Source organism: Dama dama, chromosome 5, assembly GCF_033118175.1.
Source record: "Dama dama isolate Ldn47 chromosome 5, ASM3311817v1, whole genome shotgun sequence".
NCBI classification, from domain to species: domain Eukaryota; kingdom Metazoa; phylum Chordata; class Mammalia; order Artiodactyla; family Cervidae; genus Dama; species Dama dama.
The window spans coordinates 1348809-1374959 of record NC_083685.1 but is presented as its reverse complement, the minus strand read 5'-3'; the positions used below and the strand labels follow the sequence as shown (position 1 = coordinate 1374959).

The 26151-nt window shown below is 68.1% G+C and overlaps 2 protein-coding genes across 2 annotated transcripts in view; one reads left to right on the top strand and one right to left on the bottom strand.

The window, feature by feature from the left end:
• Positions 1 to 26151, top strand: part of RSPH14 (radial spoke head 14 homolog) — a 47097-nt gene that overhangs the window by 7364 nt on the left and 13582 nt on the right. The gene's annotated exons all lie outside the window — the stretch shown is intronic.
• On the bottom strand, positions 1956 to 17980 carry GNAZ (G protein subunit alpha z). The gene is made up of 2 exons (XM_061141401.1): positions 17166 to 17980; positions 1956 to 3546 (listed from the first exon to the last, which is right to left on the bottom strand). The coding sequence occupies exons 1-2, from the start codon at positions 17886 to 17888 to the stop codon at positions 3202 to 3204; spliced, it is 1068 nt and encodes a 355-aa protein (XP_060997384.1). The 5' UTR covers positions 17889 to 17980; the 3' UTR covers positions 1956 to 3201.

Here is a 26151-nt window from a genome sequence, read left to right as displayed (position 1 = left end):
CCGGGGAGCAGGGAGGCCAGAGCTTCACCCTTTATCTCAGGATTTCCTGGGCGCTGCTCATCCTCTGTGACCCGCCCAGAGGAAGGCCTGGGACACTCTGGGGAGGGGTTGGCGGCAGGCAGTGGGCAGCTTGATGGAGAGAGGGAGGAGGGACATGGCACGTGGCGGGCGCCCCGGGAGGACCACCTGAGGTGCCCTGAGCGCAGAGGCTCCTGCGCCGGCCCGGGGGACCGTGTCCCGGGGTGGGTGTCCTCGCTGGGGCCAGTGGGTGGAAAGGGATCTGAGCGGCGAGAGCTGCTGTTTCTGGTACCCCCCTCCCCGCAGTGGCCGGTAGGGGGCGCCGCAGGACCGGCCGCCGCCGCGCGGGGCGGCTCCGCTTCGCCGGCCCGAGAGACCGGCCGGCCGCCCCCCTTGCGGACACAGCCCCGGAAGCGCTCCCGCCCCTCGGGCCCTCTCCTCTGATGGGGGGCCCCAAGCGCTGGGCGCCGCGGGGCTGCAGGCAGGCGCCCTCCGGGCCCAGGGGGTCGGGGCGTGGTGGCGGGCTTTCCTGGAGTCCCTCCTTGGGGCCGGACAGCGATGAGGCGCAGTGTCCAGGGGAGCGCGGGGGTGGGGTGGGCGGGCGTCCTGGGCGCGACAGCTCGGGGGCTGCACACGCCCCCCGTCCCCGGACTCAGCTGCCGCCCCAGGGGCACAGGGGACCCTCTCCCCGCTCAGGGCGGCCCTCCTTCAGCCCCAGTCCCCACACTGCTAAGTGTGGGCCTCTCGGCCCGCAGCTCAGCACGTGCCTTCCCGGAAGGAGGCGGCTCCATCCTCGCAAGCGCCCCGGCCAGCAGCCCCGGCTCCATCTGCCCCGCAGAGGGGAATTCCGAGGCCCCGGGAGGTGGTGGTGGGGGGTGGATGTTCGGCCCCTGAAGGACGGTGGGTCATGGGCCCCCTCAGCAGAGGGCTCAGCTGGTCAGAGGAGGAACTGAGCAGATAAAAGGTGGGGGGGGGGGGGGGGCCAGGGGACTGTCGCAGGGAATCCTCTCCCCTCCTTGAAGCATCAGGGCAGGAGGCAGACGCCTTCTGTTTGCCTCCAGTTGTGTGCTCTTGGTTAAAGACACTCACAGTGAGGTGGGTTACGCCTCTTATCCCAGCTGGCATGAAAGCACAGAATAAGCCTCAAAGAGTTTAACTCACAGGTTCTTCTCACGCAAAAGCCCTCCCCCAGCGGTTTCTGCTGCTGGGGGATGCGCAGGGGACCACGTGGGCAGAGCTGGGGCTGAGTGCCACGCGGCTACCTACACGCGCTGTGTCTGCGTCCCTCCCTCCGGGCTTTGGCCTGGTCCTGGCTTTGAGATGGCGCTTGGGTGGCTCCGTGCCCCCCACCCCTGGGCTCCTGCCGCGGCCGTTCGGGTGCAGAGCTGAGCGAAGACCCAGGCCTCGGGAGGCACTGGCCCCCGGTCCCCTCTCTGCTCCTCCTGGAGAGGATGGCTCCGCCGTCCCCGCCCCGACCTTGGGCACGTTCCCGTCCTCTGTCAAATGGGTCACCACTGACCCCGGAGGACCCCGCGCAGTGAGGACGAACTTCCCCGAGGAGCGTTTCCGCCCTCGGCGATGCCACGCCCCACCCTGGCGAGTCGGCAGGCGCTGGGCTGGGGACCCTGCTCCCACCACCGGCCGGCCCTGCAGGGATGACTCTGACCCCGGCCGCACTGTCTTCAGGGCACAGGGGGCCCAGGTGACTGAGCAACTTGGGCTGGAGCCCCCGTTGTCCCCAACTGCAACCACCCGGGACATGCGGGCGGGAGGGCGGCCTCCGTCTCTGTGGGCTTGTTGGTTCTTGACGTTCACCTCCAGACCGTTTTTCTAAAGGCATGCAGGAAGCGGGCAGAGAAAAGGGACCTGGGCACAGCCGCCATCCCCCCTGACCCCCCGGCCCCGCGCCGCATACAGAGCACTCGGGACGAAGCCTGGCTCATTCAGGGTGTTTTATTTTCGTAAAGGAGACGATCTCGGACTTTCACGCCATCCCCCGGCTCCTCACTCCCCTCTCAACGACGTCCCTCGGGAGTCCTCAGCTGTGACTCTGGGCACTGACCTCTGACTCAGGGTCCCGGATGACGGCCCAGAGGCGGTCTGCCCGGCGAGGGCTCTGCGGGCAGGAAGGGACCCCCTCAGGCGGCCGAGCCTTCACAGGAGGCGCGGCTGCCCCTCTGGCCTCCCGTCCCTTCACGTGCGGAGAAGCCACAGGTCGTGTACTGTTTTAAACACCGAGACGCCAAGCTACTGTTCATCCGCTCCCGCGGTGAAGGGCCTTCTGTGAACACGGCACATTTATTTTCTGAAAGAAAAATGAAGCGGAGGCCGCACCAGGGACAAGGGGACGCTGCACGGGCCTATGTACAACGCGGCCCCCAGGCTACCGCCGGGCAGACGGACAGACGCATCCGGTGACAACTCTGACACTCAGCAAGCCAAGACACGAGAAGGGCCACCCGGGAGGTGGGGGCAAGAAAAAATAGGTTTTGAAAATCTGCGTTTAAAAAAGAAGACTCAACCGCATTGGAAATTTTCTGTATCTCTGCGAAACACCACGAGATTTGGCCCAAAAAAAAAAAAAAAAAAGGATATCAGAGGAGAAAAACCAGGGTTTGGTTTTATAAAACGTCCGACTCGTGGGAGAACAGCTGGAGCCCAGCGGGGCCAGGTCCAGACAAGCCGAGCACGCGGGTCACGGTGCGGCTCTGCCGTGTGTTTCCCCAGGCGCGTTAAAAAGGGCGGCGAGTGGCCGGGGGGCTGGTCAGTGCTGTGGCTGGCCTGGTGCCCGTGGGTGCCCGGCACGGCCCTGGCTCCAGGTCTCCTCCCGGGGAGCTGGCCACCCAGCCCCGTGGCCCCCCAAGCGGAGCAGGGCCGCGTCGGGAAGGCAGAGTGACGTGGCGGGAGGGTCTGGGGGTTGGGGGGCGGACTTGGTGACAGCTCCTCAAGCCTTCACGGGGCCTCAGCCAGGCGGGGAGCCTGCCTGTCTGCAGAGAGAGAATGTGTGTGTGTGTGTGTGCACACGCAGAAGTGTCTACCTACCTAGCAACCTATCCGTATACAGTCGTGTTTGCAGAGACGAGGGGGCCGACGGGGTGGGCTGGGGACACGCTCCGGCCCCCAACCCCGTCTTCTGCCCCCCGGGCTGGGGCCCCCCGTCTCACCGCAGCCCCACTGGCCCCCTCAGCAGAGGCCGATGTACTTGAGGTTGTTCTGGATGATGACGTCGGTCACGGCGTCGAACACGAACTGGATGTTACTGGTGTCGGTCGCGCAGGTGAAGTGTGAGTAGATCTCCTTGGTCTCCTTGTTGCGGTTCAGGTCCTCAAACTGCCGCTGGATGTAGACGGCGGCCTCCTCGTAGGTGTTCTGGCCGCTGTACTCAGGGAAGCACACGGTGAGGGGGATGCGGCGGATCTTCTGAGCCAGCAGGTCCTTCTTGTTGAGGAAGAGGATGAGCGACGTGCTCACGAACCAGTTGTTGTTACAGATGGAGTCGAAGAGGCGCAGGCTCTCGGCCATCCGGCTCTGGGGGTGGAGGGGGGCAGGGGGGCGGTCAGCACAGCCGGGCCCCGGCAGGCCCCATGCCCCGCACAGCACCCCCAGGGGTCACTGACCACACGTGCCTTCAGGGCTGCCGGCCAGGGATCCCCCCCTCCCCCTGCTGCAGGCCAGCCCCCAGCTCCCACGGAGGACCGTCCTTGCCCCACCCCTCTGCAGCCAGCACGTGGTCAGCCCCGCCTGCTGGGGGTGGGCCGGCCGGGAGCTTCCATCCCGCCAGGCATCAGGCCTCACGGGAGTCCGTGACTTGCGGGGAGGCCTGTGTTCCCAAAAGCAAGGCTCCAGGGCAAAGCTGGGCCAGCCCGGCCCCTGCTGGCCAAGTGCTCACCTGGGGCCACACACAGGACCCCCCCCCCCGCTGCCCCCCAGGAGTTGAGGACGGCCCCCAGGAGGCCCCGTGACTGCAGAATGGCCCCGGTGGCCCCTTCCACCTCCCCAAGGGGACCAAGGATACACCGTGCAGCCTGCGGGCTCTCGAGGAGCCCAGGGCCCTCACCTGCTCCCCCCCGCCCCCCATGACTGGACTGATCACCTTGCTTCTAAGGGACGCCTGTGGGTGGTGAGCTGCCCTGTGTTTTAAGATGAACGAGATGAGTGTCCCAAGGGCGGGGCCAGTCTAGAGCTGAGATGTCAGATGAAGGACTGTCCTGAGCATGCAGCAATAAACAGGGAAGCTGCAGCTGCTGCTGACAGTGGGCACCCGCTCCGCCCTCGACCTTATTGTCCCCATTCTGCAGACGAAGAAACCGAGGCCCGGAGGGCCCGGAAATGTGCTCCAAGCCCCCAGGCCAGGAGCATGAGGCTCGCAGACCCTCTGGGGCAGACGCGCAGCGCTGCTGGCCCCAGGGTGGGGAGCCCGGGGGCGCCTGCGAAGCCCGCATCTCCCAGAGGCCTGGCCCTCTCAGAAGTACAGGGTTTGACGGCTTTGGGGCTGAGAAGATCCCCCCACCACCGCTGAGACACGGCCTCCAGGCCCTGGTTTCCACCTAGGAGGGCTGGTCTCCCAAACCCTTCCTGTGCCTTCGTTAGATACAGCCTGGTCTCAGGTCTTGGCAGGGGTGTGTGTTGGGGGGATGATCATGTGTGTGTATTTGGGGGGTGATTATGTGTGTTGGGGGGTGATTGTGTGTGTGTGTGTGTGTTGGGTTGATCATGTGTGTGTCTGTATGTGTGTATTGGGGGGGGTGATCATGTGTGTGTATGTGTTGGCGGGGGTAATCCTTCTGCAGACAGAAGCAGGATGCTGGCCCCCAGCCATGTCTGAGAGCAGGATGAAGTCCCACTTGCCGTAACTGGTGGTCCAGGAACACCACCTGCCGCTGGGTGGTAACGAGTGCCAATGGGTTCCTGGAAGCCGCGTGGAAAGGACCAGCGGCGGAGCTGTCATTTCACGGGAGTGATGTCTTAATCAGGGTGCTCCCGACCCCAGATTTCACACGTAAGATGAGTGACAAGACGCAGCCGTGAGCACATATTCACTAATTGTGGAGCAGGTCTCCGGTTTCAGGCAGGTGCCGGAGCCCAGAGACCAGAGACCAAGTCAAGTGGCCGGGCCGGGGCGGGGGGGGGGCGGGTCCTGCATGTGGCGGGGTTCCGGGGTTGGTGGGCCAGCGCGGGGCGGGGGACGGCAGGTGTTAGGATATCCGGGCATCTGGGCCCTGCTGGATCACTGGGCGGGGAGCCAGGCAGCTCCTGCGTCCAGCCCGGCGGCCCGTCGAAACGGCACTCGCCTGCCGAGTGGTCACGCGGGGCTCTGCCGGTCTGCCCTGCAGCGGTGGCGGGGTGGAACCCACTGGCACGAGTGCGGTCTGACCGGCCCCTGGGCAGGAGGGAAAGGGGCCCGCCCACCCCCACAGGGAGGGTACCTCCCTTATCAGCTCGCGTCGTCTCTGGCCTCTGGTGGGGTAGATAGGGGGCGACCTGGAGGAGGGCCAGGGCGTGGGGGCCCCCAGCACCTACTCCCACCCCGACAGCCCCTCCAGGGGCCCCCGGAAACCCCAGCCTGTCAGCATCTCAGCACCCTCTGCCACTTGAGCCTCACACCTCCCCTGCCTCCCCGGGCAGCCGGCACCCCACTCTGCCAGCCTCCAGCTGTGTGTCGGGCCTGCTGGCCCCCCACCGGGGAAAGGGGGCTCTGTCAGCCGTCCTCCTCCAGGGGCTGGGGGTGGAACAGGCCCCCCGTGGGAAGCTGAGAGGCCCCACGCCGGGCACCAAGGCCCATAGCAGCCAACATGTGCTGACTTAGAGACGCAAGGCCAGGTGTCCTGGGGCGGGGGGGGGGCCCTGCGAGGCCAGGACGGGGCGGCGGGCAGCCCGAGGGGACGCTGTGGCAGGGTGAGGCCCGGACGCTCACTCGGCTCCGTGGGGCCCAGAGCGCAGCCCAGCACGAGGCCTTGGTCCAGGAAGGCCCCGGTCTGCCTGCTGCAGGACCAGCCTGGGGTGTTTGTTCTCGGGAGCTGTGAATCCTGCCTCTCAGGCAGGGAGACTGGGCTGCGGGCGTGAATGAGCTCCGTTCACCACAGTGCCAGGCTCTGCGGGCGCCGAGGGTGGGGGCTGGGTGGCGGGGACGCCTGGCGGCACCTGGCTCACTGGGCCGAGTGGGGAGGGTCCATCGGGGCTGGACGCCAAGGCAGTGCCGCATAAACAAGATCCGTGGAGCCTGTGCCTGGCCGTGGGGGGCGGCCTGTGGGGTGTGAGGGCGCTGCAGGCCCGTCGGGGGGGCCAGCCTCAGTGTGGCACTGACCGCCCCCTCCTCCACAGCCGGGAAGGCAGCTGACACCCAGCCCTGTGCCCCAAGCGGGAGGAGCCCCCAGGACCTCCCTGGCCCACCCTGAGCCCAGCTGGGCGGGCCTCCTCCGCTGAGGACAGGGCGAGTGGACCCCAGCCTCACACCCCATCTGTCCCGAGGTCCCAGCAGCTGCGCAGACACGCTTGCCGCCCGAGTGGGGGCTGCGGCCTGTGGCTGAGAGAGGGCGGTGTCGTCTTCGTGCAAAGCTGCGGAAAAGTCTAGTACAGCCTGGGGATGCCAGGGGGCCCTGCTGGGAGGCTGCGGGGGGTGGGCGGCAGGCAGAGGCTGCACTTGGGGCGCCCCTGGCCCTGGGCTCCACGGGAAAGGGACCAGGCCCGGATCGCAGGCTGCCCGGGGGTATGAAGCCCCAGGGTCCGCCCTACCCATCCCCGCCCCCAGCATCCACTAAAGGTCCTCATCCTCCACCGTGCCTTTCCCTTTGGGCTCCAGCTTGTCGTGAGTCAGGGGTGGGGTGCAGGGCCGGCTTGTGGCTACAGCCCTCGGGCTGAGGGGCACAGGCAGGAGGTCCCCCTGGGGACAGGGAGGAGGTGGCTAGAGGCAGAGGCTGGAGGCCTGGGGCGGCAACTCAGACTTCTGCTCCCAGGCGGATGGTGGGGGTGGACATGGACGAGTCCCTGGGAGGGCAGGGCCCGTGAGCCTGGCTCACCCCAGCCAGCGTGCAGTCACCACCGCCTGTGCAGACACGGGGGCAGGCATGGTCCCGGCTGGACTGCCCACAGGGGGCCTGGGAACGCCCACGGCCCCTCGGGCCCTTCCCACCTCCAAGTCTCTGAACGCAGTCCTGCCGTTTCCACGGCAACTGGGGAGGCAGCCCCCGCCCACAGCGTCGCAGACCCAGACCCTCAGGCTGGGCCAGGCGGCACCACCCACTGCCAGCTACGTGCTGCAGCGGGGGAGGGCCCCTGGGGGTTCGGCAGACCTCGCGGCCCCGGCGGGGGGCATGGGGCAGGGAAGGGGGTGGTCCTTCTGGGGACCTGCTGCTGGTGGGTGGGCCTCCTGGGGGCGGGGGCGGGGCGGTGACCGCAGGGTGCCCTGTGGCCATGTCTGCCTGGATGGCCGCCCCACAGGCTCTGGGCCTCACTCCTTCCCGAGTCCCCCGTGTATACCACGTGGGCTGAGGACCCCTCGGCCCCAGGGAGAGCCTCTGATGGCCGGAGCCACCCGCGGTCCCCACCGGCCCCCACCCTAAACCCTGCTCCCAGCGGCCTTGGGAAGAGGGCAGACGGCCGGGGAAAAGAGCTGGGTGACTGGGGTCACATCCAGACCAATTGAGTCAATGATGCCCACTTCCTCCTCTCATGGGGCCGGGCGCCGGCTGCCCTGGACCCAGGACTGGGTTAGTGAGGCCGATGGGCGCGGGAGCCCCGTGCTGCCAGGGGCTGCTCTGCGGGGATGGCCTGGAGCCGCGGTCAGCACGGGGGCAGCGGGGCCGCCTGCTGCTTCTCCTGCCCTGGCCCTCGACCCCTTGCCCCCCCGGGCCGAGACGGACGGGCGCGGTCCTGCCCAGGGTCAGTGCTGTGGCCCCAGGACCCGACTCCACGACTCCATGTGCCCCCCGTCGGGGCCCTGACCTTCCCCCAGCGCCTGCCGCCCCCTGCAGACAGGCAGCCCCGGTTCGGGTCAGGGGTCAGGGGTCAGAGTGGGGATCAGTGAGCAGCACTGGGATTAACACTCAGGGGTGGGGGCTGCGTCTCACCCTCACCTCCCGTGTACTCACGGCACTCGGACCCCAGCCCCAGGGACCAGAAGGGGGCTCAGCAAAAGGCCCAGCCTCACCCCACCCCAGGGGGTGGCTCCCTGCATCCCAGGCAGGCGGGGGGGGGGGCGGGGCTGGGCCCCACAGCCCTGGGGCCATCGACAGATGGGGCTTCGTGGGGGGCGGGGGTGTTGTGTTCTGGAGGCCCGTCCCCTGCCCGCCCTGCAGGGACAATTGTGAGGCTCGTGGTAACCGCGTGGCCAGGCCTACCCCTTCAAACAGCAGCGCTGTTTAAACAAGATAACAGGCTGCAGGGAAGCTGTGCTCAGGCCCTAATGGCCTGAAAGCCACCCCAAACGTGCCAGGAGCAGTGGAAGCTCGGCCTGGGGCAGCTCGCTGGACGCCCCCGCCGCCCCGCCCAGCGCCCCCTCCCCAGGAGGTCCCCGGTCCCTCATGGGGAGGCTCGGCGAGCCATCTGCGTCAGGGCACTTAGAGGTCTGCACAAAGGCGCCCTGGTCCTCCCAGGGACCGCGGCCCGGGTCCCAGGGGCGCCTCAGGTCAGGTGTGCTCAACCCCCCATGGCCACACTGGCCTGGGGGCGCCCCGCGTCCTCAGGGGCCGGGCAAGGACAGCCGCAGCTACACGGGCAGGCTGCCACCCCGCTCTCAGGACGAATGCGGGGACCTGGCTGGGGCCCTGCCCGCCTGGCCCAGCTGTGCGCCAGGAGTTGGCATGACCAGCCGGCCCCCACGCCCCAGACACATGCATCAGTGCCCTGCTCTCACTGAACCTCAGAGACCGACGGGATCTCAGCCAGAAACGCGGCTCCTGAGCTCATGGGTGGCCGGCAGAGCCCCGGGCAGGGGGCACGGGGACAGGGGGTGGCCTGTAACTTCAGGGGCGCAGGCGGGGACTGAGTTAGGATCGACTCCCAGAGTCCCAAGGCCACGCGTGGAGCACTTGCTCTGATGGACACAGAGCCCCCGTACCCTGATCCCCGCCACACCGAGAGTCAGGCCCAGAGAGGGAGGGTGCCGGCCTCGATGGGGCCCAGGCTCTGGGCCCCCACGGGCTCCCGGCTGTCCAGCAGAGCGCCCAGCCTGCTAGGCCTGGGCGTCAGGGGAGTGCCCGGCAGCCACGCAGCCCAGCACTGCCTCCATCCCCGCCGGGGTGGCCCCTGGCCTTGGCGCCGCCATACCGAGGGGCACTTGCAGCCTGACCCTGGCAGGTCTGAGCCGGACTGCAGGGGTCGGGGGGCAGGATGGCCACCAGCAGGCTCCCTGGGTCAGCTCGGTCACGCTGGGATGGGCTGGCCTTGGCCTTGGGGGCGCTTCGTGCTACGTGGGGGCCCAGCCCACCCAAGCGTCCAGTGTGAGAGAGGAAAGGAGGCGTCCTGAGGTTCCCACAGCCTTCGCAGCCAGCAGGCCGGGCCGGGGGAGGCCGCGGCAGCCACGCAGGGTCTACACTGCACTGCCTGGCGTTGCCCTCCGTCTGAGCGCCAGCCCCAGAGCCCCGGGCCCCGCGGACACCGGGAACAGCTGACGTCAAAACTGGGTCCTGTCCCTGGAAGGCTGGACCCGCGTGTGGCCGAGGCCTGCCCTCCTGCCTCCCAGGGCCCTGTCCTCCGGCGGGTGAGCTGGAGGGGGCGGCCGCGCACGAAGCGCGGGCTGCCTGGGTCACTGTGCCCGTCTCTTCCATCCTCAGCAGCTGGTCGCTGGCCACAGGCCAGGTTTCCTGGAGCCTGAGACACAGGCCTGGAGGTCATGGCTTCTGGGGAACGCAGGGCTGGCCATGGGAGGCCTGGGCCGCCTCGGTCAGGACCGCCGCCGGGGTCCCTGGAGGGCAGCAGAGATGTGTGGGGCCACGGCCTGGGCGAGCCTCAGCGGGAACCTTGGGGCGCGAGCCCGGGACCGCTGGGTGACTGGTTTTTGTTCGTGACGTCAGAGCCAGTGCCCGAGACAAGAGGCCCCAACGGGGGAGGCGGCGGGGGGCGGGGAGGGCTGTGCTGCAGCCCAGGCCCCCGGGGCCCGCTGAGCTGAGCTCGTCTCTGGATCAGAGGACCCAAGTCCAGTGGGGAGCCAGGTGTGGGCAACGGGGCGGGGCACCTGCTCCATCAGGGGGCTCCTTCCCTGTTGCTGACCGTATTCAGATCTTAACCCAAACACTGGGCTGTCAGAGCTGGCGGGGCCTGGGGGTGTTCTGTCAGCACCAAGGCCCCCGAGCAGCCCCAGAGCTCTCAGCCTGCTCCCTGGAGCCCATTTTTGGTAAGCAGAGGAGCTGTCTTGCACGTCTCTGGTTACAGAAACCCCTTAAAACAATAATAACCTGCGTCTTAAGATCTGGGGCCGCTCTGATGAGTGTGTGTGAGAAGCAGGGCTAACGCGCTCGGGAGATTAATTACCCCGGGGCCTGGTGGCTGCAGGCTGGGAGGACCCTCTGCCCTGGGGTCCCGCTGAGCACAGATGTGCTGGGGGCGCGTATGGACAGAGCTGGGGGCTGCAGAGGCCAGGTGGCTGGACTCACCCGGGGGGGGTCCCCAAACCCCTCAGTCCTGCCTCAAGGGGCTGTCCCCAGCCACCCCGTGACCCCAGCGAGCTTGGCAAGGTGGAGCCCAGGCCAGCACCCCCAGCTTCGCCCCGAGGCCTACCCCCAGTGTCGGGGCCCTTCTGCCCGCACACTGGTCTCTGGGGCAGGACGGCCCCCAGGCTGCTGCTTGGGGCTGCCTCCCGGCCAGGCCCTGACAAAACCAGTCTCAGCCTCCAGGGGCTGCGCCATGGAGAAGGAAGGGGGTCTTGTCCTGGGGAGATCCCAGGGCCGGCCGCTAGCACGCTGATGGAAGCAGCAGCGCCCATGGCTCACGGCGGCCCCTCTGCACAGAGCATCGACTCCCCTGCCCGCGGAGAGCGTGAACCGTTCCGGCAAAGGCCCGTCCCCCAGCGGGGCAAACGTGGGCAGAAATGATGTGCGTGGCCGCAGGCCCAGAACAGGGGGGCGCCAAGGGGTTGGGGGGCGGCTCTACAAGGAGGCCAGTGGCGAGTGCCGTTGTTCACTCAAGAGTAAGCCTGCCAGGCAGGGACACGGGGTCAGCACCGCCTAGAGGCAGCTGGGGGCCCTTTAACGTCCACCTGGGGGGGGGGTGGCCGTAGCATCTGCCGATGTCCGCCGTGTCACCGCTCTCACCTGGCTGATCTCAGGCTGCTAATGTGATGTCCACCAGCCGCCGCGGGCCTCACGGGGATGGGGGTGCAGTGTGGGGGGGGGGCGGTGGCAGCCCTGCCTACAGAGCCCAAGACCTGGCAAGAGGCTGACCCTGATCTGTCTTTGAGGCGGAGGACCCCAGCCTCAGATCCGGGAACATGTGGACACCCCCCAGCAGAGTCCACCGGGTCACGCAGTGAAGGCAGAGCGACGGGGGTGGGGGGTGGGGGTGGGGTGTCCCGGCTGCCCCGCTGTGTCCACTGATGGCCTGGGAGGGCCTCCAGGGTCATGGCAGGAGGCGGCCACCACAGAGGGGCGCACCCACAAGGACCCACAGTGAGGAGTGGGGCTGTGGGAAGGTCCGTCCTTCCCTCCGGCTGACCGCTGGCGGAGGACCAACTCTGGCCAAGGGAGAAGAAGGCAGGAGCCCTGGGAGCGGCCGGTGTGACGGGGCAGGGGGCGCAGGGCCTTGTGCTCAGCGTCTGGAGGGGCAGGGCAGGGTGGGCCGCTCCAGGACTGAAATGTCAGCGGGCACGTGCCCATCGAGGGCTGCCCGCAGGCGCCAGGGAGGCTGACCTGCCAGGGGAGGGTTGCCGCGGGTGCTGCCTCTCCACCTGCCCTCCCCCGCCCCCATGCGAAGCCCAGGGCCCGCGAGGGGAGGACCGGATGACCCCCGCCGCTGAGGGGGGCTGGGACGAGGGCTGGGTGGAGGAGCAGGGGCCCCAGGCGGTGCCAGGGCCGGAGGTGCCCGGGTGGAGGCAGCCAGTGTCCACGAGCGGCGGCAGCGGCTTCGGGCCACGAGCACGCATCCGGCCCCATGGGCCTCCTTGGGAGGGGTGACGGGCCACAGAGAGACAGGGCCAGGCGGAGCGTGCCAGGGACGTCTGCAGGGAGGGACAGCGTGGCCAGCTGAGCCCTGTGCCTACTGCAGCTGGGGCGGGAGGTGCCGTCACGGCCCCACCAGGCACCCAGCCCCCTGGGGCTGCCTTCACCTCAGGCTCCCGTCCAGGGGGTCTCTGCAGTCCTCAGGTCAACGTGGTGTGCAGAGGTCAAGACTGCGTGTGGCCCCGGCACCCCGTGAAACCGGAAGGAGCTGCAGGGAGACTGCAGCTGGGAGGGAGGCGGGTGGCCTCCGAATGTGACTGCAGCTGGGTAGGGGGCAGGAGGCAGGGGGGGGCGGTGCGTGCTCTGCTGGGGCTCCCTGGGGGTCCTGCTTCTGAGCGGCGTGCTACTGGGGCAGCGCCAACCCCAGTGGCCGCTCAAGCCCCCCCAGGCCCGCGCACTGTCCACACCCTGGCTCCCAGCCCTGGGCCCACGATGGTGACCTCGGCCTTGGCCTCCCCATCCACGGAGCTGCCTGGGAAGGGCCCTGGAGGCTGTGTCAAGCCCCTTCCAATCTAAGCTGGGTGTCACCCACGCCTGCGTCTCCCCCTTCCAACCGCGCCCTCCGGCTCTGTCACCAGCAGGTGATGGCTGGTTTGCGACACTCGTGGACAGCGCCGTTTTGTGACGATGATCCTCTCACAGCACTGAAACGTGCGCCTTTTGTGGCTGAAGGACAAAGCATGGCATTCGGGCGGGGGGTCACAGGACCTGCGGGGGCTCCCTCTCAGCTGCGTCCTAGAAGCCAGGGCCCCAGCCATTGGCTCTTCCCGACCCTGGCCACGTCTGCGGCGTGCCACTGTGTGCCAGGCCCTGCCGACCGTCTGGGGATAGGGAGGGGCTCCCCAGGACCAGGAGGGGCCGCTGGGCAGGGCTGGGCACACACTGACCCCTAAAAAGCATGTCCCCGTGTCCCCACCCGAGACCTCAACACAGACGACACGGCTGACCAGCGACTGCTGGGGAGTGGCGGGAACACCAGGCTTCCTGCAACTAGCCCTGTGAGGAAGTGCAATCACCCCTGGGAGATGTGCCTGCCAGGTCCCAGAGAAGGGGCAGAGTCCCTAGGCAGCAAGAGGGTCTGCAGACATGACATTCAGCTGTGCTGGGGTGAGTGCCCCCACCTCAGCTCCTGAACCCTGGATATTCAGGCGCACCATGGCCTCTGGCCCCACCTGGGCCTCATACCCACAGAAGGTGCACAGCAGGTATACAGCAGGCACACAGCAGGCGCACAGCAGGTATACAGCAGGTGAACAGCGGGTATACAGCAGGCGCACAGCAGGTATACAGCAGGCGCATAGCAGGTATACAGCAGGTGAACAGCAGGTATACAGCAGGTATATAGCAGGCATACAGCAGGCACACGGCAGGTATACAGCAGGCGCACAGCAGGTATACAGCAGGCGCACAGCAGGTATACAGCAGGCACACAGCAGGCGCACAGCAGGTATACAGCAGGTGCACAGCAGGTATACAGCAGGCGCACAGCAGGCGCACAGCAGGTATACAGCAGGCGCACAGCAGGTATACAGCAGGTGCACAGCAGGCGCACAGCAGGCGCACAGCAGGCATACAGCAGGCGCACAGCAGGTATACAGCAGGCGCACAGCAGGTATACAGCAGGCGCACGGCAGGTATACAGCAGGCGCACAGCAGGTATACAGCAGGTATACAGCAGGCGCACAGCAGGTATACAGCAGGTATACAGCAGGCGCACAGCAGGTATACAGCAGGTATACAGCAGGCGCACAGCAGGTATACAGCAGATATACAGCAGGCGCACAGCAGGTATACAGCAGGTATACAGCAGGCGCACAGCAGGTATACAGCAGGTATACAGCAGGCGCACAGCAGGTATCAGCAGGTATACAGCAGGCGCACAGCAGGCATACAGCAGGCGCACAGCAGGCATACAGCAGGCACACAGCAGGCGCACAGCAGGTATACAGCAGGCATACAGCAGGTGCACAGCAGGCATACAGCAGGTATACAGCAGGTGCACAGCAGGCATACAGCAGGTGCACAGCAGGCGCACAGCAGGCATACAGCAGGCGCACAGCAGGCATACAGCAGGCGCACAGCAGGTATACAGCAGGCGCACAGCAGGCGCACAGCAGGCATACAGCAGGCACACAGCAGGCCTCCTGAGCGCTCCACAGTCCACAGCACGGCCAGCCACCGAGGGTGCTCCCGTGAGAACAGACACCTCGCGGCCACCTCGGCCGCCCCTTCTGGGGGCCCCGCCGTGCAGAGGCCCCAAGTCCATCAGTGGGTCCACGGGCCAAGGCCGGAGCAGGCTGACCGCAGGGTGCTGGGGTCCCGCCCGCAGGGCGCTCAAGGGGGCACCCTGGGGGCTGTCCGGGCAGGTGGGCACCCACGGGGGCCACAGCTGAGCTCATCTTTTCCACCCAGGCAGGGGCCGGCAGCCAGGCTGCGGGGGCTCCACAGAGGGCGGGTGGGGGGGGGCGGCCAGGCTGGGCCAGTGGGCTCGGCCTCGCAGCTGTCCTCATGCCGAGACAGGGACCCAGGCACCAGCGCCAGCCCATGGCGTCCACGGGCGACCCCTGGGCTGAGCTCTGGCAGTCCCACACAGGGACAGGGAAGGCCCCCGGTGCCTGCAGGACCTCACGGGGGACAGGGACGGCCGCCTGGTGCTGCAGGACCTCACAGGGGACAGGGAAGGCCCCCAGTGCCTGCAGCCCTGCACGGGGACAGGGACGGCCGCCTGGTGCTGCAGGACCTCACAGGGGACGGGGCCCAGGCCGACTCAGGACCCGTGAAATCCTTCTGGGACGAGGGCCCGGCATCGTGACCGAGGCTGGGCACGACTTCTGCGCTCCGCGGGCTGCCATGGTCCACGGACACCCCGGAATCCACTCCTGCCCAGGGGCTGCCCTGCACACGCCCCGAGCCCAGCAGTCTTGACGTCACCCTTGGCAACACGCTGACGCAAAAGCCGGCGGGCGGGAGCGGGTCCTGGCGGGGGGAGACGAGGCTGCAGACGCCAAGCGGGGGGCGGGAGGAGCTCTGCGGGGCCACGTCTGGAGCCTGGCACTGGGTCCCGGGCCCCTCTGGTTTCTCAGGGCCACCCAGCCTCCACCAGGGCCCTTGGAGACGAAGGCGGCCAGCCCCCCTTGTGGCCAGCGGTGGCGGGACTCACAGGCGGCATTGTCTCCACCCGGCAGTGTTTGTTTTCCAGAGATACTGCTGGTGGAGCATGAAAGGTCAGAACCACTTGGAATCCAGTGAATTTCCAGCCCTGCGTGAGTTTCTCATTGAGAATCTCCTTTTCTGGCGAACAGTCACCTCCCCAGGCCTGCCGCGCCCAGGCGGGGGCAGGCTGGGGGGGCTCTCACTCCAGGAAACACTGCAATGGCCCCAGAGCCTCTGGGATGACCCACGGGCCTCAGAGAAGCCGCCTGTCCACCTGACTGTCCACTGGGCTCAGCCTGGCTGCCACCTGTCCACACGTGACGGGGCCCTGGTGTACGGAGTGGCAACGTGTGGGCGCCTGCCGGGCGGGGGTGACGCTGGAGCTGAGACCTGCTGGACAGGGTGGTGTGCAGGGGACAGGGCGGCCGCGTTCCTCTGTGGAACACAGGACGCCCCGGGGCCCGGACCCCCACGCCCCTCTTGACCCAGCACTCCTGCGGGCGCAAGCTCCATGGCAGGACATGCCGGCCGACAGCCTGGGCACCCCGCCCGGCACCGAGGGAATTCACCCCGCCTGGCCTCCCGTCCTGGAGACGACACAGGAGGCGGCCCGGAGATCGGGCCTCCAGAAGGCCTTAGGGCCCAGGGCCACCACCAGCCAGCCCGGGGGGAGCAGAAACAAGCCGGTGCCAGAGAGCCGGGGGGCGGAGCCCGGGTGGGCACACACCCGTCCGGGCAGCCCCACACCCTCAGCCGTGCTCGGCAAGGCCCCACCCCGCCGCTGCCCAGGATCACACGCAGGACCCAGCAGCGGGGGCGGGCAGAGGCGGGCACAGCTTTGGGAGGGAGATGGGCTGGCCCCGGGGGCTGCGGGCTGGCCGGGCCCCCCACGCTAAAATCGGAAACCTCTTCAGGGCCGACTCCAGGTCTCTGCTCAGGGCTCCTGCCTGACTCAGACCCTCCAGGGGTCCTGCCTGTTTCAGATCCGATGCTGGGGGGCAGCCCAGCCACACCACCCTTGCAGCTGAGCGGCCTCCAGCACTGTGGCTCCCGGCGCCGGGGCCGCCTGCCTAGCTGGGCCTGTTGGCCACTGCCCAGCCTCCTTGCCGGAGGCCTGCCTCCCAGCCTGCCTAGCAGCTACCGTCAAGCCCCAGAGTCAAGTGTCAAGCCTCCCGAGCCCAGCTGTCCCTCGGCAACCTCCAATACTGGCCCACATGGCTCAAGGCTGAGCCCCCAGCCCACAGGGTGGTCCTCAGCCTGACAGGAGGGCCTGAAAGAATTCCCAGCCCGTCCCCGACCCCGGGGACGAAACCTCAGAGGAGGTTCTTCACCCCGCGGCTGACGGATGCTCAGGAGGTCAGGTCGTGGGGCCCAGGTTCCCAGGGCCAAGCCCGGTGCTCGGCTGGGGGGAGCCGCTGTGCTCACAGAACCGCCGCACGGACCCGCGACTGGCCGCCCGCGCCCCCGGTCCTGCCGAGCAGCCAGTCTCCGCCCCGCCGCCAGGTCCCCTCCCCACACACCTGCAGCGAAGCCTCTCGGGGTGTCAGCCCCCCTTCCTCCCCGCCCCGGGAGGTCCACGGGCTCTGAGGGTGCCGTGGCCTGGGGCGGTCTCCCTGCCTGGGGCTGCGGGTACGGTGGTTACTTCGTCAGAGTGGGCCGGCGGTCCTGGACTGGAGCGGCGACCAAGAGCTGCGCTCTGGGCGTACGTCCTGGCGGCAGGCGCGACCCTGAGGTCCTCGCTGGGGCCAGCAGCCGCCCAGGCTCCCCTGAATGACGGCGGCGGCTGCCACCTCGCCCCAGGGGCCTCACCGTCCCGGGGGCCGGAGGAGCCCGCCACACACTCACCGTCTGGTTGTCCTCGTAGAGCTTCAGGTCGTAGCCGCTGAGCTCCACGCAGAAGATGATGGCGGTGACGCCCTCGAAGCAGTGGATCCACTTTTTGCGCTCCGACCGCTGGCCGCCCACGTCCACCATCTTGAAGGTGAGCTCCTTGAAAGTGAACTTGTTCTCCACGATGCCCGTGGTCATGTCCCGGGAGCGCAGGATGTCCTCCACGGTGGGCACGTAGTCGGGGGCGGCGATGCGCTCCAGGTCGTTCAGGTAGTAGGCTGCGTTGTCCTCCAGGTGGTACTCGCTGGAGCGGCCGAAGCAGGCTTGCGCGCCGGGGTCGGCCCACAGCCGCCGCATGACGCCCAGCAGCTCGGGCGTGATCTCGCCCTTGCTCTCGGCCGGGCCCGTGAGCGCGAACAGCTGCACGGCGTCGTAGGCGCGGTCGGGGTTGTGGAAGTCGATCTTGAGCGCGGCCAGGGCGCGCACGATGCGCGTGAGCGAGTCGATGGCGTTGTAGACGATGAGCGGCTTGTACTCGCGGCAGGCCTCCAGGTTGAAGCCGCCGCTGTGCAGGATCTTCATCTGCTTCACCACGGTGCTTTTGCCCGAGTTGCTGGTGCCCAGCAGGAGCAGCTTGATCTCGCGCCGCTGCCGCTGGCTCTCCGAGCGCAGGTGGCGGTCGATGCGCCGCGACCGCCGGGCCGCCTCTTTCTCCTCTGAGCTTTGCCGGCATCCCATGGTCCGGCCGGGCAGCACCAGGGGCCCACCAGCCGCGGGGGGAGCTCGGATGACGACGACGAACGACGACGCCGAGACTAGAGGCTCGGGCCGGGCGCACGCACGCGTGCGCGCGCCCCGGCGGAAGGAGCCGGTGCCCGCGCGCCCCGGCGGAGGGAGCCGGTGCCGGGCGGCGGCGCTCAGCGTGCCTGGGGGCGCGAGGCCGTGGCCCGCTGCAGCCCCTGCCCTGGCGCCCCCGCTCCAGCTGGCATGGCGCTTCCGCCGCGGGAGGCGGCCCAGCCCCTCCTCAGGGACACTCCGCCGCCCCCCCGGCCCACGGGGCCACCACGGTCATTCCCTGTCCTCCGGGTGGCGGGAGGCCGGCGCGGCTGCTGCTGGCTGGGGCGCGGCTCCCAGGTGCGCGACCGCAGGGCGGCGTGGGCTCCCAGGTGCGCTGACGTCCAGGGCTCTCCCTGCAGCGCCGGAGGCCTCGGTCATCCGCCCTTCACCTGCCAACGAGAGAACAGCGTGAGCCTCCTCCCACCACAGGTCAGCGGGGCGGGGAGCCCTGGACGGGCCTGGGAGGGGGGGATGAGGAACCAGAGCCCTCCCCTCCCTGGAGCTCACCCCGCAGACCGCGGCGCACCCGGAGACGCCCCAGAGACGCCTCTGCTGAGGGCAGTGGACTGAACCACGGGCCAGTCAGCGCCGTGGCCCCAGCGAGGCTGGCCATTTGGCTTAGAACAGAGACTCCAGATTGATCCCCGCCAGGCACGCAGCGGGCCGCGCAGGGCGAGTGCTGAGGTCAATGTGTACACGATGCGGGCAGCAACCACATGCGTGTGCCCGCAGCACACACATGTGCATGCACATGTGAGCAAGGGGTCTGTGAAGTCACTCTGAGCAGCAGTGAGCTCTAGGTTGTGACAGTTCAAGGGACTTGTGCCTTTCACCAGGCTTCCTCCACTCCCGTCCACAAGCTGAGTCCTAAGAAAGGTCTACAGACTAGAGTCCCGGCCTGGAACTTGGCGGGGGCCGGGTGGGTGTGTGGGGCGGGGGCCCAGTGCCTGACCCCGCCAGGCCTTTGGCCAGCAGCTCTGCATGTCTGGCTCCAGCCAAGCAGCCGCCCAGGGCTCACGGGGGCCCAGCCTCCTGAAGGTAATGCCAGCCACACTCGGGGTGCCTGGTGTTGCCAGTTCTGATTGTCTCAATTTTGGGCCATAAAGTCTCACATGCAGGCCCAAGTGACCAACTCCCTCAGCTGGTCGGCGACAGGGACAAAGGTTACCCAGGAGAGCAGGTCCCTCCCGCTGTCCGGGGCCACCAGAGGCAAGCAGACCCCCGAGGTGAACCGCACACCCCTTGGGACACAGGCCAGCCCAGGCAGGGGACGCGGCCCAGGGTCCAGCGGGCCGTGCCCTCTCTGCGTGCAGGGCGGCGTCCGGATAGACGGCACCGATGCTGAGTCCGCACGGTGATGCGCACAGCGCCTCCCCGGGGGGCCCACCTGCAACCCACCTGCTCCCTCATGGGCCCCCTCAGGCCCCCGTGCGCCCGCAGTGGGCTCCCCCCACCACCACGCCCGCCCCTTCTCAGGTCTCTCCTTCCAGGTTGAGACCCCTACCAAACCCCACATACAAAAATTAACTTAAAAAAGACCAAAGACCTAAAACTATAGAACTCTCAGCAAAAAGCACAGCAAAAGCTGCCTGACACTGGGCCTGGCATCCATTTCTGGGACATAACACCAAACGTACAGGCAACAGAAGAACAAACTGGATTTCATCAAAATTTAAAGTTTGTGCATCAAAAGACGGCATCAGCAGGTCAAGAAGCAAGCCACAGAATGGCAGAAAACATCCACAAACTTCGTACCTACTAAGGACTCAGCATTGAGAACATACACAGAACTCCTAAAATTCGACGACAGAACACAAGCCGATTCAAAACTGGGCAAAGGACTCGCGTGGACATTTATCTAAAGATATGTGAATGGCCGAAAGCGCGTGAAAAGATGCTCAGAATCGCTAATTATCAGAGAAACATAAGCCAAAACCACACTAAGATACCCCCTCACAAGCTGTAAGCAGAGTTACTACGTGAACAAAGTGAAATCCTTGTGGACTGCTGCTGGGAAAGTCAACTGGTGCGGCTGCCGTGGGAAACAGCCCGGAGGGGCCTTGAGAGACTAAAAACAGATCTACTCCACGAGCTGGTGAGTCCACTTCTGGGTGTAGACCCAAAAGGACGGGTCTCAGCGAGATACTTGTTCACCCGTGTTCACAACAGTGTTATCCATCAACAGCCAAGAGGCGGAAGCAGCCCAGCGGCCACTGACAGGACGGAGGGGCACACGGGCCGGGGAATGTGATTCAGCCTCAGAAGAGCAGACGCCCGTGACGCGGCCACGACACGGGTGAGCCGTGGGGACACGACGCCCGTGACGCAGCCATGACATGGATGGACCGTGGGGACACGACGCCCGTGATGCGGCCACGACACGGACGGACCGCGGGGATACGAAGCCCATGACGCGGCCACGACACGGACGGACCGCGGGGACACAGCCGTGAGAGGGACGCTTCCCCTCGGAGCCTCCCTGTCCGGACCTCCAGCCCCTGCCCTGGCCCCTTCCCAAGACACGGCCCTCCCAGGCCCCAAGTCACAGAGCACGGTGCCAGCCTGGGGCCAGGGCGGGGGTCTCGGGCTCAGTGGGGCCCTGCACGTCTGCTGCGCTGCACCCTGGACGCTCCCCGGGGCCTGGCCCGGGCCTCCAGCCCCGAGACTCCCGGGTCTGCTGCCGCCCTCCCCGCGGCCGCGTCAAGAGCTGGAGCACAGCTTGGGACCGCAGCCCCCAACTGCGTGCCCAGCTGCCCCCCGCAGTCGCCACCCCTGGCGCCGGCAGGGAGCCCAGGGCCAAGGTCATCCAGGGTGTCGTGCCCAAGCCGGCCTAAGCCAGAGGGTCTCTGGGACAGAAGATGGCTTATCGGCTTAGGGGCCGAGGAGCCCTGGACCCAGCGGGCGGGGCAGCCTCGTCCAGCCCCTGCTTCCTCGGAGGGAGGCAGAGATGAGACAGGGCAGGCCCTCCCCCAGGAAAGCCCGCTCCACGCTGAGCCCTGGGATCCCAGGCAGGGCTGAGCTAGAGGCGGAGTGTGGGGTCCGAGCAGAGGTCGCTCGTGTTGGCCAGCCGTGCGGGGCGTCAGGGGAGGACCCCAGGGTGGAGGGCAGCCCAAACCCCAGGGCCGGCGTGGTCAGGCAAGACCACCCCAGCGCCGGGCCGCCAGCCTGACGCCCTAGCCGGCGTGCACCTGGCCCCCAGGGTCAGGACCCCTGGGGGAGCGTGGTGGGGGCTGCTCCCCCCAGCCCCCTGCAGCTGCGCCTGGGCCAGCAGCCTGAGCCCCAGCGCCCGGGGCCTGGCCACACACCTCTGCCACTTGCCTCTGGGCCGGATCGTCTCTCAGACGGGGGCCCCCGGCCCCAACCTCCTTGGACATCGTCCCTGCTCACCCCCCCCCCCACCCCAGGAAGGACGGTCTCCGCCCGCCCGTGCAGGCAGTCAGCTGCGGTCCCGCATCCCGCACCAGGCGGACACTTGTGCCTGAGCACCGGGTCCCCGTGCGTCCTTGCTGGGTCTGTCGGAGCTTGGCCTGGACCCGTCCACGGCCCCCAACAGGCCTGTGCCCTCTGCCTGTGGTTCTGACCGCCCCCCCTCCCACCACCGGGGGCCCCACCTCCACCCGCTGAGCGCAAGCTGTGGCCCCAGGACGGGGCTTTGGCCTCAGGGCTCACGGCCCCGCCTGGCCGGCCCAGGCCCGCAGACACGTGGGGTGGTCTGCTCGCGTCCTCCAACTCAGGGCAGCTGTGGGATGGGCCTCGGGGACGCTGTGTCCCCGGGAAGCCAGCACGCTGGGGTCCGAGGGAGGGCCTGGCTGCACCCTCGGTGTCTGGGGCCCGCAGGGCACGGCCTTCACCGCCGTCCCGCAAGCACGGCTCCCGTGTCAGCCTCATGGGGTGCCCGGAGCTGGGCACGGCACCCCAGGTGTAGGACTCAGGTCTGGGGAACGGGCAACACCCCTGGGGCTGCCTGTGGGGTGGGGGCCCTCAGACCCCCCAGAAGCCCGGGCGCTGGCACAGCTGGTGGTCACCTGTTCTCATTGTATGCAACCCCGTTTTCTCTAAGCTGACTGCCTTCTCACTGAGACATTTCTGCTGTAAAACTGGCCTCTTGTTGTTCCTGCTTCTAACAGAAAGCCTACATCGCAGCTCCGGCAGAAGGAATGAGACCAGTGGGGTTGTAGCTGCCAGCCTGGGACTGCCGGGAGGCCACGGGCCCACTCCCGCTGGACAGTGGAGTCAGCAAGGCCGGGGAGGGAGCGACGGGCTCCAAATGGGGGCTTCCCCTCAAAGGAAAGGACAGAGGAGGGAGGCAGCCGACCCGGGTGGAGGGTACTGCTCGCAGCCTGGGGTCTCAGGCCCCCTCCGTGGTCCAGCGGCCACCCAGCCCCCAGCATGCAGAAGGGTACACCCAGGCTGAGCCCCTCCCTGCTGGGACGAGGAGGGGGCGGCGGTCAGTGCTGCTCCCTTGGCCTTGTTCAGCACGGACGCTGTCTCAAGAGAACTGCTCCGCCCTGACCCCCTCAGCCCGCTTCATCAGACCACAGCCTGAGGCCCTCCCGATGGGCGACCATCCCCACCCGGGCTTGTCTGACCATTGTGGTGCCATCGGGGGCTTGAGCTGGGTGTCAGGCTCGGCTCTGGGCTCGGGGACATGGGGGTGAGTCTGTGAACCTGGGGGCTTGTGTTCTGGTGGGGGAACCAAGGAAGAGCACTGGGAGCTTGTGTTCTGGTGGGGGAACCAGGGAAGAGCACCCAGGGGCTTGTATTCTGGTAGGGGAGCTGGGGAAGAGCACCCGGTGGCTTGTGTTCTGGTGGGGGTACCAGGGAAGAGCAACCAGGGGCTTGTATTCTGGTAGGGGAACTGGGGAAGAGCACCTGGGAGCTTGTGTTCTGGTGGGAGTACCAGGGAAGAGCACCTGGGGGCTTGTGTTCTGGCGAGGGAACCAGGGAAGAGCACCTGGGGGCTCGTATTCTGGTGAGGGTACCGGGGAAGAGCACCCGGCGGCTTGTATTCTGGTAGGGAAACCGGGGAGGAGCACCTGGGGGTTTGTGTCCTGGTGGGGGTACCAGGGGAGGGCAGCGCTGCAGAGATGGGAGTAGGGTGTGTGTCGGGGAGCTGCCCCAGGGGTGTGGTGGGGTGGGCCAGGGAGCTGACCCTGGAGGAGACAGGCCACCTCACAGGGGTGGGGGAGGCCGGGTGGGGACACCCCGGCTGACACTGCCCAAGAGACGGCTCGGCGGGGTAGCGGGGACCTGCTGGGCCCGGTTAAGGGCAGGCCCACCCCAGCAGCGTCCCTCCCACGGTTCCCCAGGGGGTGGCTCAGCGTGGGCTCCCTGGCAGGGACCCCCAGGGGCCAGAGGGCAGAGAGTGCACGCCTCCCCCCCGGAGACACCCACCCTCCCAGGGAGGGGCCGCTTGTGCCGAAGGCAGGGACGTGCTGGCCACGGGGCTTCCCTGGAAGGGCCCTCAGGGTGAGGGCAGGCCTCGGCTCCCTCCTGCCCCGGCTCCAGCTGGGGGTGGGAGCCTGGCAGACATCACTGCAGCAGAACCAGACTCTCTGCTGCTTCCAGACACGACAGCACCTTCTGAGATGACCCCTGCGTGCCCAGACGCCAGGAACCCTGGACAGGACGGGGACAGGCCACCCTCCCGGCACGTGCCCCCGGGCAAAGCCAGCCTCCCTCAGCGTCCCCCCAACTGCCCACAGCACCCTGCCCACGCCCCCCACCCTGCCCACACCCCCCCACCCTGCCCACACACCCCCTACTGCCCACACCACACCCCCCACCCTGCCCACAGCACCCTGCCCGTGCCCCACCAGGGCCAGGAGACTCTGCCCCCGAGCGCACAGCCGCAGCAGTGCCTTTGAGACCTAACACCTTTCCCGGGGACTCTGAGCCAAGGCCTCCCCCAGGACGGCCCTTCCTCGGCCCTGCCCGACCCCGCGCCCCCACCCCGGGCACCAGCTCCACGTCCCTCTGAGCAGACGGAGCTCCGGGCACCCAGTTCGGGGCCGACCCTCAGGTGACCTCGCCCAGGGGCCCAGGGCGGGGGGTCCCCTGCACTGACCAGTCCCAACACCCCACACCCCAGGCTTCTGGGACCTCTGCCCTCCCTGAAGGCCCAGGGCACCCCCCAAACAGCAGGTGGAGCCCCCAGGCCGCCAGGCTCAGCGAGGACTCTCGGGGGGCCCTGTCACCCCCAGCGCCCCGCTCTGGAGGAAAGGGTACTCTCGAGCCCCCCTCCTGCCTGCCTCGCCCTCTCCCAGCCAGCTTCTGTGTGCCCGCCGTCACGACCACTTCACCTCCCGCTGAAAGCGAGACGGAGCCTGGGGGCGGGCAGTGTGGGCCCCACACCCCCAGTCCCCCGAGGGCCCGGTCGGCCCCCTGTCCCCCGCACGCTGCAACTCTCCCCAGACGGCCCGAGAAGGGGCTTCTTCCCACCCCTCCTTGACCTAAGGCTGAAAACCCAACCCCGCGGCTTACGTACTTGGGATCCGCCCGGGACCCAGGGTGGCCATCCACCACGGGCCCTCCAGCCGGGGGGCGGGGGGGGGGGGTTGGAAGTGACCTAGAGCAGCGAGTCATTAGGAAACACCCGCCAAAAACGCGCTCTCTCGCCAAGGCTGGGGCACCTGGCCTCCCGGGAGCGGGCGCTGTCCCTGCCGGCGCCGTGTGCGGCCCTGGGCCCGGGTCCCTGGCCCGCGTGGTCCTGCCCCTGCTGACCGCAGCTTCCCCAGGCTTTCCAGGGCGTGGACTCCCCACGGCAGCCCCTGCCATCCGGCCCCGTCCACGTTCCTGACGCTCGAGGCCGCCCTCACAGAGACCAGGCCAGTGGGCGTGCCCTCGGCCCTGGGACAGGGCGGGCACTGGCGGCCCGCGGTCCAGGGCGCTCGACCTGCGGGGGACGGGGTGTGGGGGGGATACTGAGGTCAGGAAAGATGTGTAAATGACCCTCACTTCCTTATTCACAACAGCGTTCGCGAACTGGGGGAGAAGGGGGACTCGTGTGCGGGAGACTCCACCGGCTCAGGGCCTGGGGACCCCCGACTCTCATGCGTCTCCGCAGCTAACCCCCCAGCCCACCACAGCCTGGGCCCCGTGCCCCAGCCTGCCCACTGGATCCTCCGCGAGTGCCCCCCTCGGAAGCAGCTCCCCGCCGTCTGCCTCCCCCCACTCTCTGCCTCTCCTGGAGCCGGCTGCAGCAGGGATGACGGGGCCTGGGGGGCAGCGTCCCCAGCAGTGGGCGGCCCCTCAGCCTCGGGATGGCTAAAGACGACCGGGGGTAGGGGGGTCCTTTCCTCGGTCCGCAGCCGCCACGGCGACCAGACGCAACATGACAGCATCTCCCGAGGAACACGGAGACCAGGCTGGAGGTTTCTCCAGGCCGGGGGTAAAGGCAGGCTCCACGCCCGCGGGGAGGGAGGTGCCGGCCCCAAGAGCCTGGGGGGCAGCGGCCATCTCTCCGGCCTGGGTGAGGGCGGGCTGAGGACGGACCCCTGAGCCCTGACTCCGCTGAGGACGGACCCCTAAGCCCTGACTCCGCTGAGGACGGACCCCTGAGCCCTGACTCCGCTGAGGACGGACCCCCTGAGCCCTGACTCCGCTGAGGACGGACCCCCTGAGCCCTGACTCCGCTGAGGACGGACCCCTAAGCCCTGACTCCGCTGAGGACGGACCCCCTGAGCCCTGACTCCGCTGAGGACGGACCCCCTGAGCCCTGACTCCGCTGAGGACGGACCCCTAAGCCCTGACTCCGCTGAGGACGGACCCCCTGAGCCCTGACTCCGCTGAGGACGGACCCCCTGAGCCCTGACTCCGCTGAGGACGGACCCCTAAGCCCTGACTCCGCTGAGGACGGACCCCCTGAGCCCTGACTCTGCTGAGGACGGACCCCTAAGCCCTGACTCCGCTGAGGACGGACCCCCTGAGCCCTGACTCCGCTGAGGACGGACCCCCTGAGCCCTGACTCCGCTGAGGACGGACCCCTAAGCCCTGACTCCGCTGAGGACGGACCCCTAAGCCCTGACTCCGCTGAGGACGGACCCCTAAGCCCTGACTCCGCTGAGGACGGACCCCTAAGCCCTGACTCCGCTGAGGACGGACCCCTAAGCCCTGACTCCGCTGAGGACGGACCCCCTGAGCCCTGACTCCGCTGAGGACGGAC

Coding starts and splice junctions, on each gene's coding strand:
- GNAZ (XM_061141401.1), bottom strand. CDS start 17,888: ATGGGATGCCGGCAAAGCTCAGAGGAGAAAGAGGCGGCCCGGCGGTCG. Junction 3,547..17,165: donor TCTACGAGGACAACCAGACG/GTGAGTGTGTGG, acceptor CTCCACCCCCAG/AGCCGGATGGCCGAGAGCCT.